The sequence below is a fragment of the Salmo salar genome, chromosome 01, assembly GCF_965601325.2.
Source record: "Salmo salar chromosome 01, fSalSal1, whole genome shotgun sequence".
Classification (NCBI taxonomy): domain Eukaryota; kingdom Metazoa; phylum Chordata; class Actinopteri; order Salmoniformes; family Salmonidae; genus Salmo; species Salmo salar.
This window is the reverse complement of record NC_138291.1, coordinates 28,540,793-28,554,976: the sequence shown is the minus strand read 5'-3', so window position 1 is coordinate 28,554,976 and position 14,184 is coordinate 28,540,793. Positions and strand designations below refer to the sequence as shown.

Here is a 14,184-nt window from a genome sequence, read left to right as displayed (position 1 = left end):
CCCACGACTCTCTTCCCACTCAGACAGACTGTGTCTCTCCCTGCCTGGCCTTGTTACATACATCAATGTATTTGGGTCAAGCCTGCAGCAATACCTCTTCTCCTCACAGCAGGGGGAAAATATGAATACCTGGCCATATCTCATATATTTTTTCTCTTTCTTTTTAAGACAAAGTCATTTTTTACACTTTGTCTTTCTTTCTGCAGGAAAGAATATGTGGAGGGAATTTGTAGGGATGAGGGAGGGATGGAGGGCAACGTCTGACCTGGTGAGAAGCGTATGTCTGAGATGATGTCCTTGCGGTGGTGGAAAGACACTAGGTCCTCCAGGGTGTCTGCGTTGACGATGAGGAAGCTTCCGTCGTTCAGGCCCACCGCCAGGGCCTTGCCCTCAGGGGAGAAGCAGCAACAACGCCCCCCTATGGAGGAGGTCAGTTAGTATCTCAGAGAGCAATGCACCTAATGACTATAAGAATGCACCACAGAAAGGAAAAAAGGAAGTGAATGAATGTAGCATAGACCTTTCTATTTGAGGGTTGAGTGACTCACCTTTCTTGAGCTTGCGTACAGCCAGCATACAGTGGCTGGGGGACAGGTCCCATATGCGCAGGGTTTTGTCATCGCTGACAGTGGCACAGAGAGGGAGATGGGGATGAGTGGCCAGACCACATACCTCACCCTCCATGTGACCCTGTGGACCCATCAAATAGACAATACCATTCACTCAGTGCAGCTCAATTCAATCTAATCAAGGTATGACAGAGAGGGGTTAGGAACCACATTTTATATCTTCAAGCATAACATATTTGATACACTTAGTAAAATAAATACATGGACTACATGCCTAGCATTTTGCGAACAGGCATCCACATATTTGTTCTGAGAATTCTTAAGTGCACAATGAAAATCAATGGAGAAGCCTCTCAGAGCTCATTCCATATGTTTCTGTTGCTCGGCTTCACCCATAAGAAATTGCTCATTTGCTCAAGATCATTTCACAAGAAAATCAATAACATTAGCTCTGGATTTCCTATGGGTCAAATGAGGCCTGGGGAGATAGTAGAAGCACTTGTCTTTGCAAAATGAATTGACAAATTAAAAAGACTGCAGGGCTCATTCATCAGTATTATAAACAGTTTCTGCAACGTTATTCCAGGTACTGTACAGTATTACACCGTTCTACAATGGTTTCCAAAGTGAAGAGACAGTTCCCCTACTGCCAATCTCTCAGTACAACCTTCAACCCAAAATAATGTACCCCCAGCTGACCCCTTCATTACTGACACCTCATTGGCTCCCACCTAACCAAGCTACAAAAACCAGGCTGCCACATCCCCGCCGTCCTGAGTTAAGCACAGCTGGTGCCTGTCGTGTGTGCTGTTCATTGTGACATTTGTGACAGACTGTTGACTTTATAATTACACTGTATGTAACTCTGTGTAACCGCTCACCTGGACCAGCAAGGTGATGGGTCCACTCTTATCCACCTCCAGAATCTCTCCGTTCTTTGTCCCCACCAGTATATAACCATGACCAAGTGATATGGCACGTATAGAAGGGTTGTCCTCCAACAGCAACCCTATAGAGTGAATTATAGGATAAGGACTTTAATTTAACCAGGGGCAGAGGAAGCAATCTTCATTAAAGCTAAATGGATTGAGTGTTTAAATGGATTTCCACTGAATGATTCCTTTGGCGTTGGAACTATGAGCCCAGTATGTAATGTGATTGGCTTTACAGCAGTGGTAGGGTGACCTTTTACCTTTGGAGCCTGGAGCGAGGACTGCTCTCTTGATGGCGTACGTCTTGAGGCATCTCTCAAAGGTGTCATCCCACAGAGCCACTATGCCGTCCTTCCCTCCTGTCACAAATCCCTACAGAGTGGGACATAAACGAGAGAACAGGAGATAGATTAGAATATCTCTTCTTTAATCACTCACACAGCATCATTGTATAAAACTGACATCTGAAATAATACAATCCTACTCTATTCACTGACAATACTACACCATCAGAATAGTAATGGCACAAACAGAGAGCAAAACAGCGAGAGGGGAAGAAAGAAAGAGAGACACAGAGACAGAGAGAGAGGTGTCATCTCTATTTGACATTTCAAATGGCCAACGTGTTAACCCCTTCCTTTCCCTTCCAGTACCTTCTCCAGGGCGTGCATACTGAAGACTGGGCCATCATGGGCTTTGACTGTCTTTACCAGGAACATGTCTCTCCAGATACAGATGTCTCCTGTGCACGTCCCAGAGAACACCATCTCCTCTGTCCAGCCATACACAGCACACATCATTGTCTCGGTCTTCCCCATATTGCCCTTACGCCCGATCAGACCACCACCTGAAAGAGAGGTTGTGTCATTAACTCACATGACAACACATCACATCATTCTTTGAGACATTGCTGAGTCAACTCTTGTTTAACTTTGGGGTCTCTTACCTGCTTTATGCCAGAACTTCATATGCTTTACCCCTGCTGTGATGAGCTTGTCTGAACAGTATGGATTCATTTTTATGACAAAAATCTTATCCTTGCTTCCCCTAAAAAATGATTGCAAACATTGCATTAATTCCATTGCACAAAGATACATGGATCTGAAATAGAAGTGGAATAAACTTAGAAGACAGTTAGTGTACAGGGAATCATATTACACCCAATGCGCCTGCAGTTTGGCTGCCTCCCTCCCATGTGAACAATAAGGATCAGTGGCCTTTCCTGTCTGATCCAATGGAGCGTAGTGCGCACTGGGCTGGGTCCCTAATCACTGGCCTTTGTGCTGCTGCATCACTACATGGCACTCACTGAGGCCAGAGCTGTACTGATACCTACTTCATCTCTCTATCCCTTTCAAGCTTTCTCACTCTCCTTCTCTCACTTCCATCCCTCTCCCCCCCTCTCCCACTATTTTCCCTCCCCGTCTCCCATCGTTTTCCTCCCCCGCTCATCTTTCTTCCTCCCCCGTTCATCTCCATCTTTCTCTCCTGCCCCCTCTACTCTATCTCTCTGCCTCACCATGCTCCTCTCCCAGCTGAGGACTAGGCAGTGCAGTGCACAAGGCAGGCTCTGTCAGGCCCCATTTCCCTCTGCCCGCCTCACTGCACTGTCCACCAGGGCCTGCAAAGGAGATTAGTGCAGCTCCAAGCTGTCTCTGAGCTGCCACGGGAGCACAGTACACAACAGCTACAGCACACAGGCAGGAGATGAGCAAGCCTCCACTGCTCTAACTAGCTTGATGGAATTCCAAAGGACTATTTTACCGCTATGAATATTAAGTGCAAAGCCATAGAGAAATAAGACCAGCATTGGGAGAAATCGGAGTGTCCATATAGATGCTAGACAACCATATTTGAATTCCTGGATATTTGATATTTGCTAGTTTGAATTGCCATTCGATTTTACATCATTTTATTTTTTTAAATGGTCACTTTTAATTTGACATTATACTCACAGTGAATGTAGCCTAAACCCAGGTTGAGATGGATGGACCAGAGTTCTGCACCAGACATACACTTTAATCATTCAGCTGTGAGTTGGCAGGGCCAAGTGTTCTCTATTAAGAAAGGAACAGCTTTAAGAGTCTGCAGGGTGGTTCCCCTCCCTCCTCTCTTCACGAGAACCCAGGACAGTGCAACTATATCAATGTTGCTCTCATATATAAATGTCCACATTTAAAGTGGAGGTGCTCAAGCTGTCTAGGGAATTAAAGGGAAGGTTTAGATCAGGAGCAATGAAGTACTTCTTGTTATTCTCTTGGCTCCAGAGCTTGTACAATGGCCAAGGGATGGTTGTGATGCTGGACATTGCATGACTGAACATGTATCTTTGGGAATCAGTGTGGGGGTGGATAACTGATTTATCCTGCAGGAACTACTGACCGGATGATAGCTTGTGGACAAAGACCTCACATTTACATGAATAATACCAAACTAAATCTGGACAAAAACTAGTATTATGAGGTCAATCTACAGTAACAGTCAAAAGTTTGGACACACCAACTCATTCAAGGGTTTTTCTTTATTTTTACTATTTTCTACATTGTAGAATAATAGTGAAGACATCAAAACTATGAAATAACACATGTGGAATCACTTAGTAATCAAAAAAGTTTAAACAAATCAAAATATATTTTATATTTGAGATTCTTCAAACTAGCCACCCTTTGCCTTGACGACAGCTTTGGACACTCTTGGCATTCTCTCAACCAGCTTCATGAGGTTGTCACCTGGAATGCATTTCAATTAACAGGTGTGCCTTCTTAAAAGTTAATTTGTGGAATTTCTTTCCTTCTTAATGCATTTAAGCCAATCAGTTGTGTTGTGACAATGTAGGGGTGGTATACAGAAGATAACCCTATTTGGTAAAAGACCAAGTCCATATTATGGCAAGAACAGCTCAAATAAGCAAAGAGAAACGCCAGTCCATTATTACTTTAAGACATGAAGGTCAGTCGATCTGGAAAATTACAAGAACTTTGAACGTTTCTTCAAGTGCAGTCGCACAAATCATCGAGCGCAATGATGAAACTGGCTCTCATGAGGACCGCCACAGGAATGGAAGACCCAGAGTTACCTCTGCTGCAGAGGATTACTTCATTAGAGTTACCAGCCTCAGAAATTACAGCCCAAATAAATGCTTCACAGAGTTCAAGTAACAGACACATCTCAACATCAACTGTTCAGAAGAGACTGCATGAATCAGGCCTTCATGGTTGAATTGCTGCAAAGAAACCACTACTAAAGGACACCAATAAGAAGAAGAGACTTGCTTGGGCCAAGAAACCCGAGCAATGGACATTAGACCGGTGGAAATCTGTCCTTTGGTCTAATGAGTCCAAATTTTAGATTTTTGGTTCCAACCGTCATGTCTTTGTGAGATGCAGAGCAGGTGAACGAATCATCTCCACATGTGTGGTTCCCACCGTGAAGCATGGAGGAGGAGGTGTGATGGTGTGTGGGTGCTTTGCTGGTGACACTGTCAGTGATTTATTTTGAATTCAAGGCACACTTAACCAGCATTGCTACCACAGCATTCTGCAGCAATACGCCATCCCATCTGGTTTACACTCAGTGAGACTATCATTTGTTTTCAACAGGACAATGACCCACCATACCTCCAGGCTGTGTAACGGATATTTGACCAAGAAGGAGAGTGATGCAGTGCTGCATCAGATGACCTGGCCTCCACAATCACCCGACCTCAACCCAATTGAGATGGTTTGGGATGAGTTGGACCGCAGAGTGAAAGAAAAGCAGCCAACAAGTGCTCAGCATATCTGGGAACTCCTTCAAGACTGTTGTTAAAGCATTCCAGGTGAAGCTCGTTGAGAGAATGCCAAGAGTGTGCAAAGCTGTCATCAAGGCAAAGGGTGGCTACTTTGAATAATCTAAAATCTAAAATATATTTTGATTTGGTTAACACTTTGTTACTTACCTCATGATTCCATATGTGTTATTTCATAATGTTGATGTATTCACTATTATTCTACAATGTAGAAAATAGTAAAAATAAAGAAAAACCCTTGAATGAATGGGTGTGTCCAAACGTTTGACTGGTACTGTATTTATATCATGAGGTAACTCACTGAGAAAACAGAAACATTTTCTAATCTTGTTTTTCATCAGTAAGTGGAGCGTTCCTGAAGTATGCCAACCCTTAGGACTTATCTTGACCTTTGATGTCTCTAATCTGCCTATTGAGGAGACACCTGCTGAGATCTGAATGGATCATCTGAGATGCCATAACAGCTACTGTACTGTACTAACCTGATGGCTGAGAGCTTCTCCCCCTTCCTCCAGTCCCAAAGGACAATGCTGTGGTTGTCATCCAACCCGACCGAGGCCAGTCTCTTGCCATCCGCTGAGGAAGAACAACAAAACACAACCTCATTCAATTCAAAATTCACACAGAGAGCCTCTCTATTTACTCTTGTTTTGTGAGGAACAGTAAACTAGCCTGGTATAGGTTTGATCCATGGCAGGTAATGGCAGCTACGCCTCTGTCTGTGGCCAATTATCAGGAGAGAGATGAGAGCCTTTGCCTTGATGCTGCCAGCCTGCCACAGTACACAGACTATCTCCATAAAAGGGTTGTTCAGCACGATGCTTCTAAATTGGAACACATTTCAACTCGCCCATTTCCTGTGTGAAGGAAGAGTTATTTTTCTCCATGGCTGACCGAGAATGTCAGGCTAGGTTAAAGCAATAATGAGTTGTTGTTGTGTTCAATGTGTTACATTATCTGGAGAGTGTATGGAAAGCATCTGTAAACAACCCTGGGGTACTACCTGAGAAGTCTAGGGCACACACTCCCAGCTGGTGGAATCCTTTCAACACAGACATGGGTTTCAGCATCTCTGTGTCCCATATATGGATGGAAGAGTCTCGCCCCACCTGGACAGACAGAAGAAACAATTAGCTTCCACTCATCCACAGCAACGTCCACACCCACACAGGGCAATGCAACAGTTCCAGCACAGTGTTAGCAGTAGGACATTATCTTGAGTTCCTTTGCACCAAAAGCATATACAAAAGACGCTCCAGCTTCCAAAGGCATCCTTAGAGGTCAGCCTCTATACCCTTAGGGCCTAGCTACTCTATCCCAGTCTCTGAATATATATAACAAAATGTAATCTACCCCCTAAAAGAGGAAAAATGTATGTATGTATGTATGTATATATATATATATATATATATATATATATATATATATATTATAACAAAATGTAATCTACCCCCTAAAAGAGGAAAAATGTATGTATATATATATATATGTATGTATATATATATATATATATATATATATATATATATATATATATATATATATATATATATATATATATACATACATACATACATACATATATATACATACATACATACATACATACATACATACATACATACATACATTTTTCCTCTTTTAGGGGGTAGATTACATTTTGTTATAATATATATATATATATATATATATATATATATATATATATATATATATACATACATACATACATACATACATACATACATACATACATACATTTTTCCTCTTTTAGGGGGTAGATTACATTTTGTTATAATATATATATATGTATGTATGTATGTATGTATGTATGTATGTATGTATGTATGTATGTATGTATGTATGTATGTATGTATGTATGTATATATATATATATATATATATACACACACACACACACACACACACACACACACACACACACACACTACCTTTAAAAAGTTTGGGGTCAAATTGATCAGAAATACAGTTTAGACATTGTTAATGTTGTAAATGACTATTGTAGCTGAAAACGGCTGATTTTTAATGGAATATCTACATAGACGTACAGAGGCCCATTATCAGCAACCATGACTCTTGTGTTCCAATGGCACGTTATTTTAGCTAATCCAAGTTTATCATTTTAAAAGGCTAATTGATCATTAGAAAACCCTTTTGTAATTATGTTAGCAAAGCTGAAAACTGTTGTTCTGATTAAAGAAGCAATAAAACTGGCCTTCTTTAGACTAGTTGAGAAACTGGAGCATCAGCATTTGTGGGCTTGATTACAGGCTCAAAATGTCCAGAAACAAATAACTTTCTTCTGAAAGTCGTCAGTCTATTCTTGTTCTGAGAAATGAAGGCTATTCCATGCAAGAAATTGCCAAGAAACTGAAGATCTCGTACAACGCTGTGTACTACTCCCCTCACAGAACAGCGCAAACTGTCTCTAACCAGAATAGAAAAAGGAGTGGGAGGCCCCGGTGCACAACTGACCAAGAGAACAAGTACATTCGAGTGTCTAGTTTGAAAAACAGACGCCTCACAAGTCCTCAACTGGCAGCTTCATTAAATAGTACCCGCAAAACCCCAGTCTCAACATCAACAGTGAAGAGGCGAATCCGGGATGCTGGCCTTCTAGGCAGCTACAATAGTATTTTTCAACATGAACAATGTCTACACTGTATTTCTGATCAATTTCATGTTATTTTAATTGACAAAAAATGTGCTTTTCTTTAAAAAACAAGGACATTTCTAAGTGACCCCAAGCTTTTAACGGTAGTGTATATATTTCATTGTTAGCAGTGCTACCTACCTGGCCTGTTGCTACGTAGTCCTTGAGGGGGTGTATGGCCAGGCACAGGATGTCATCGTCATGGCCCATGTAGAAGCGCTGGGTGTTCTGCTGTCGGTTGTACACCACCCCCACAGCTGCCACGTGGTACACTATCTCCCCTGTCTGGGTGTAGAACAGGTTGCTCCTGCAGTCGAAGCCTCTGTAGCTGGAGCACAACAACACAGGAAACAATGAGGAAGAACACAGTGTTCACATTTTGGACCTTTTGGCTGTGGGGTTTTATTGGTAGAAAAGATGGTTAGATAAAGACTATACAGATTTTGAAATATTGTGTGTGCTTTTCCGGTTTGCTTAGTGTTTTGCACAGGTTGTGATTTGTTTGTGTTATGTTTGGTGGTGGTATGTGGTGCTGCCTGAGGTCTCCTAACCCGTGGATGAAGTGTAGCTTCACCCCGCTCCCTGGTGTTCTCTCTCTTTTCTTCATGGCCATCGCACGGTGCTTCTCCTTGGACTGCTCTTTGAGCTGAGGTAGATCTTCTTTGTAAACCTGGACATGGAAATACAATATAAAGCATTTAACTCTCTGACATCTGTTAAGGTTTTTACTCAATCTAATATCGGTTGTTTTTCATATGTAACGTTCATAATGTGTCATTTTCAAAGAGGAGAGCAGGTGTTGTGTCGCTAACCTGCCGCCGATATGTGAGCTGTGTCTCCTGCTCGATCTCTGAGTCCATCTCAGGCACGTCTGACTGGTCCGAGTCCGACTCCTCACTGTTGGAGTCGCCCAACGTCTCTGCAGGAGAGAAGAAGACGACTTCATCAGATCTATTCTACCATCCAGATGCTCCCACAACAGTCTGTTTAATAAGGTTAAACACACTAATCCAGAACTAGTAGACAACCAGTATTGAGTCCCATTTCAGCCAAGACTAAGATCACAAATGGGTGAAGATGACAGCTCATATTCATCAAGCAAGCCTTTGAAAAGTCTTAAGTGGTGGACTGCTTGCCCCGTTCCACAGCCCTATTACTCAGACTGATGCAGTGAAACTCGGTTGGCCGTGCCAAGACCAGGCAGTGAGTACCCCTGGCACCGCTAGGCTTTGACTTGCTGGGTCCATTAGGAAAATGAAATGGAATGGCAGTTAGTATGTGGTTTAATTTCACAAAGCGCAGCACAGCCCTGTCTGACCATTTAGTTGAGAAACATGACTTACAAATGAGGACAAGGTTGTAGGAGCTGAATACAAACACAAAAGTGCTCTTCCAGCTAGTATCACTTCAAATGTATATTTGTGGATCTATGACCTTGTGTAGAAAGCTTTTAGCTGGGATAAGGAACATCATTCAAGGGGAAGGGTCACAGAGTCTACCAGATTTGTCTGCACATCAGAGTCATATTCACATTGGGGTAGAATAGAATGAGGCAGTCATCGAAATGGGACAGTCATGTACCTTGAGGTGCTATGTGAAGAGCTTCTTTCGACTTTCTGTCTGAGACAAACTTCCACTGGAACACTGAGTGGTCAGCTCCACCAATAGTTATCACCCACTGGTAGTCATGTGACCACCTGGCATTGGTTATATGGGCAGAGTGACCTAAATACTTTTTAAACTTTGCCCCTGGGATAGAGAGAAGAGTAGTTTTTGGTTAATTTGTAAATGCATAAACATCACATCAACGAATAAATTGACAACATCACATCAACGAACAAAGGAACCAATGGAAATCCTTACCTTTTCTTACACACGGGTACCGTAAAAGCTTCACTAATCCATAATCATCTGCTGTTACTAAAACTTGATTATTAAAGTTGGCGTCAACAGAGTTGATGTCATTGATCTCTGAGTATTTGGGCCATATTCCGTTGACCTCGGGGCCCAACACACACGTCCACGAGGACCACTGCACCAGCTTCAACTCTTCCCTGTTGGTGACCTCTTTACCGCCTGAGTAGAAAGACAATAATAACTCCATCATGTGCAACTAAAACATCAAATGAGCAGCACATTAGTCATCATGACATCTTGTCTCATGGCCATACGTCACTGTTGTCACAACAAAGCATAAAGTACATGACACACATAGCAGCAAAATATAATTCATATCAGTGAGGTAATGATACAAGAGAAATCCTAACTTCCTTCCCATAGACAGCAAGACTCTTCACAGTGTCATTTATCTACATGCCGAGACGTCTCATTGACAGACTTACTTGGCATCCTGTAGAAGAGCCTCTTTCCGTTGCCGTCATTGGTCTGCAGATACTTGCTGTCTGTGGACCAGTCCATGTGTGTGATGAAGCTAGTGGAGCCAATGCACTCTCCCACCTTCTTGTACCTCTGCACCACGCTGTAGATGTCCACAGAGTTATCATTGGAGCCCACGGCCAGGTGAGCTCCGTCAGGAGAGTACTTCAGCTCATGGATGGCCTCCTTCCTGTCCTTGATGTGGACCACCTCTGTCATGTCTCTGTGGAGCGGGAGAGCGTTATTAGAAAGGTCATTCAATACATTCTTTAAATAACCCTCCTTGAATTAAATTGAATATCCATGCATTCACTAACTGGCATATTGTTAATGAGTAATGAAATTGCAAACAAAAAAGGAAGTTAACATGAAGTTCATATACCAAGCTAATCAGAAAGAACTAGAAGTGCCCTTTGACCTCTGCCCTGTACTCACCTGACCCGTAGGACAGTAAAGGAGCCGTCCTTCATGCCCAGCGCCAGGTGAATGCCGTCTGTGCTCACAGCTGCACAGCGAATAGGCTCCTCCATATTACAGCGAGCTATCAGCGCATGATCTATAAGGCTCCATATTCTACAGAGGGGGAGACAGAGACAGAGGGAGACACAGAGGGAGAGACAGAGGGAGAGACAGAGACACAGAGGGAGAGACAGAGGGAGAGACAGAGGGAGAGACAGAGGGAGAGAGGGAGAGAGAGACAGAGGGAGAGACAGAGGGAGAGACAGAGGGAGAGACAGAGGGAGAGAGGGAGAGAGAGACAGAGGGAGAGACAAAGGGAGAGACAAAGACAGAGGGAGAGACAGAGGGTGAGACAGAGACAGAGGGAGAGATAGAGGGAGAAACTGAGACAGAGGGAGAGGGATAGACAAAGGGATAGACAAAGGGAGAGACAGAGGGAGAGACAGAGACAGAGGGAGAGACAGAGGGTGAGACAGAGGGATAGACAACTTTGTTAGCAGTCACGTGGGTCCAATTCCCTCATGAACCACATAAGTACCTGAAGTGAATGCGTGTACCTATATGTAAACATTGCTTTGGATATACCAGATCATTTCAGTGGCTGCATTTGTGTAAGGGACACTGTGGATATAATAAGCATAGACTAGTCCTGGGGTATGACAGTGGTTGTGCTTGGTCACCCACCTGACAGAGCGGTCATCACTGCCGGTCATGGCCAGGGGCTTGGTGGGGTGCACAGCCAGCGCCCACAGCTCCCCCTCACAGTGACCCTGCATGATGAGGAAGGGCTTGGTGCGATCGTGGACCACCACCTCAAATATCTCACTGTCCTGGGTGCCCACCAAGATATGATCCCCCCGCCAACACACGCTGCGCACTGACAACCCTGTCAACACACACATGCATGCACAAACAGTTAAATGGATAACAACATGTAGACAGACACCCACACACAGAATAGCTGTAACAAACAGAACAAGACATAGAAGGAATACAAGAGGATTACACAATATGGTGGTTGTTATGGAGACAGTATAGTTTGCTGTCTCTTTGGTAAGTAAATGTAAGAAGGAATGAAGGTATACATATATTCATACATGTATACATATTAACATACGTACATACAGTAAATATGTAGGCAACACTTTGGGCTGAAAAACCAACAAGGGGAATGGAACAATATAATACAGGGACTTCTATGCACATAAGGACAGGGGTAGGACTCTGATTGTCCAGTGCCCTGCACACTGTTACCCACCTCTGCTATTTTCACCTCTAGCTACTGTTAGGCCCAAGACCACAAATCAAACAAAAGAAAGAAGAAAGGAAACATCTATTAGTGACCTAGAATACATCCTCTAGATGTAATAGAAAAGAGTCTAGTGGTATACAAAAGGCCTGTACTAAAGAACAACATGAGAAGAACACCCTGGTTCATTTATCCATTCAGTGCACATTCACATCCTGTGGACTGGCTCTGTGTGGGAAAAGAAGATGAGAAGAGGGGGGAGTTGTATGTCACCTTTATATCCCTGGTCTGTTTCCCTGAGATCGATGACAGTAATTGGTTTGAAGTTGAGATCCCATAGCCGGACGCAGCCGTCCCGGCCCCCGGTGGCAAAGCCCTCCTCACAGGCATTCATGCTGAAAATCCCTGACTGGAGGAAATGACAGTCTGTCAGTGGGGATGTGCACAATAAATGAGCAAGACAGACTTGTGGTACAGCAACTAGCAACAGCTCTGCTGCAGCAGACACATGTCTAACAAGGCTTTCACAATTATACCGTTGCTGCTGCGTGAAGAGATAACACAACGGTGCATTACATAAAGCGTTTGAACCATTGTTTTTTTTCTTCTCATATCTTTTTTATTGGCAGGCTCCGGGAGCCGCCTGCTGTGGAACACAGTGATTGGTGGGAAGGATTCCTGTGGTTGAGCCAGCCAGAAGTCTCTTTGGAGTTCAAAGCACAGACATGGACCACAGTAGAGTCCCCTCCCCCACCCGTCCAACCCTGCATTCAGCTGTTGAGCTCACAGATATAATTTAATCCCCAGTAGTAAACTGCTGATCCTTTCCACTGAGCAAAATAAAAGAGAGCCACAGGGGCTACATGGCACACCGTCACCTTGCTAAACATGTCCTCTTGTATGTTTTCATCAATCGAAATAAACAAAGCTCTATGGATGGAGGAGTTGTTCAGTCGCAGGTCTGTGAGTTGAACATGGATGATGACCTGTTAAATCATCCACTGGATGGATCTAACGATAGCACTAAGGTGGGTGTAGGCAGGCAGGCAGTGTGACTGAGTGAGTTTTGTGTCTGAATGTGAAAGCAGGTCTGTTGCAGATGCGTGGGGGCTGGCTGTAGGGGAATGAAAACCAGCCTGAGCATGAGCCGCAGAGCATGACATCTCTTGATCTGAGAGAGCCTGCTGCCTAGCATTCCCTAAGCTACAGCCCACTACTGACGCATAAACAAGAGACGCCACCAGGAAGTGTGGCAGAACTAAGGCTGGTTGGAACCAGCTACCACACACACTTACCCCGTGGGCTCCTTGAACTGTCCGGATCAGGTTGATGCCCTTCCAGACGTAGATGTCCCCGTTCAAGGCACCTGAATATGTGACCTCGTCTCTGGCACAGGCCAGACAGAGGATGGTTTGGAGATCTCCCGTTTTGCCAAAAACTCCTCGCTTAGGGGTCAGGGCGTTGCCGCATAAGCTCCAAAACTGAACCCAGAAACATACATGGGAAACAGGAGAGAATAATGAGTTTAATGTGGTGGTTAATAAATAAATCAACCAACACATCAGTCACTGAGAGTCTTACATTAATAATATCATTCAATACTAGATATGTTGGATTCACATCTCCATCTCAACAAAAAATACAAGTTAAAGCAGTGGTCACTTCCACTCAAGCTACAACCAGCACTGCAGCTGTAATGAATGAGTACAGCAAAGTGTTTCCATAAGCTTGTGTTGTTATTATTAGCGGCTTGTGTATTTTTCAATATCAGGGAATATTTCAATTTCTCTGGTCCCAGGAGTAACAACATGAATTGGTGCATGAGGCAGAAATAATGCAGTGCGACTTAAGTTTCGCCATCAACTGGAAGACTGTGTCCCCTTTTCTCAGCGGAGGGAGGGAGAGAGGAGGGACAGTGAGTTGGGTGAGAGGCAGCCTCATCACTGCTCTCTCCCTCCCCTCAGGCTGACCATCAGATGCAGGCCAGTAAAAAAAATAGGCAAATTATTACTCAGCTGTGCCTCACAAGTAATACATCAAATGATCTATACTGAACAAAACTATAAACGCAATAAGCAACAATTTCAAATATTTTTACTGAGTTACAGTTCATAAAAGGAAATCAGTCATTTGAAATG

The 14,184-nt window shown here is 43.5% G+C and overlaps 1 protein-coding gene across 1 annotated transcript in view; it reads right to left on the bottom strand.

Annotated features, from left to right (window-relative positions):
• LOC106591625 (echinoderm microtubule-associated protein-like 5) overlaps positions 1-14,184 on the bottom strand; it is a 69,577-nt gene that overhangs the window by 13,842 nt on the left and 41,551 nt on the right. The window contains exons 5-22 of the mRNA XM_014182907.3: positions 13,342-13,527; positions 12,320-12,455; positions 11,482-11,683; positions 10,774-10,911; positions 10,305-10,561; positions 9,826-10,038; positions 9,544-9,711; positions 8,775-8,881; positions 8,514-8,632; positions 8,104-8,290; positions 6,292-6,397; positions 5,771-5,864; positions 2,448-2,548; positions 2,155-2,348; positions 1,762-1,873; positions 1,451-1,578; positions 549-690; positions 266-418 (exon numbers count right to left, since the gene is read on the bottom strand). Coding sequence (XP_014038382.1) covers positions 266-418; positions 549-690; positions 1,451-1,578; positions 1,762-1,873; positions 2,155-2,348; positions 2,448-2,548; positions 5,771-5,864; positions 6,292-6,397; positions 8,104-8,290; positions 8,514-8,632; positions 8,775-8,881; positions 9,544-9,711; positions 9,826-10,038; positions 10,305-10,561; positions 10,774-10,911; positions 11,482-11,683; positions 12,320-12,455; positions 13,342-13,527 — 2,743 coding nt within the window. The remainder of the gene's footprint in view (positions 1-265; positions 419-548; positions 691-1,450; positions 1,579-1,761; positions 1,874-2,154; positions 2,349-2,447; positions 2,549-5,770; positions 5,865-6,291; positions 6,398-8,103; positions 8,291-8,513; positions 8,633-8,774; positions 8,882-9,543; positions 9,712-9,825; positions 10,039-10,304; positions 10,562-10,773; positions 10,912-11,481; positions 11,684-12,319; positions 12,456-13,341; positions 13,528-14,184) is intronic.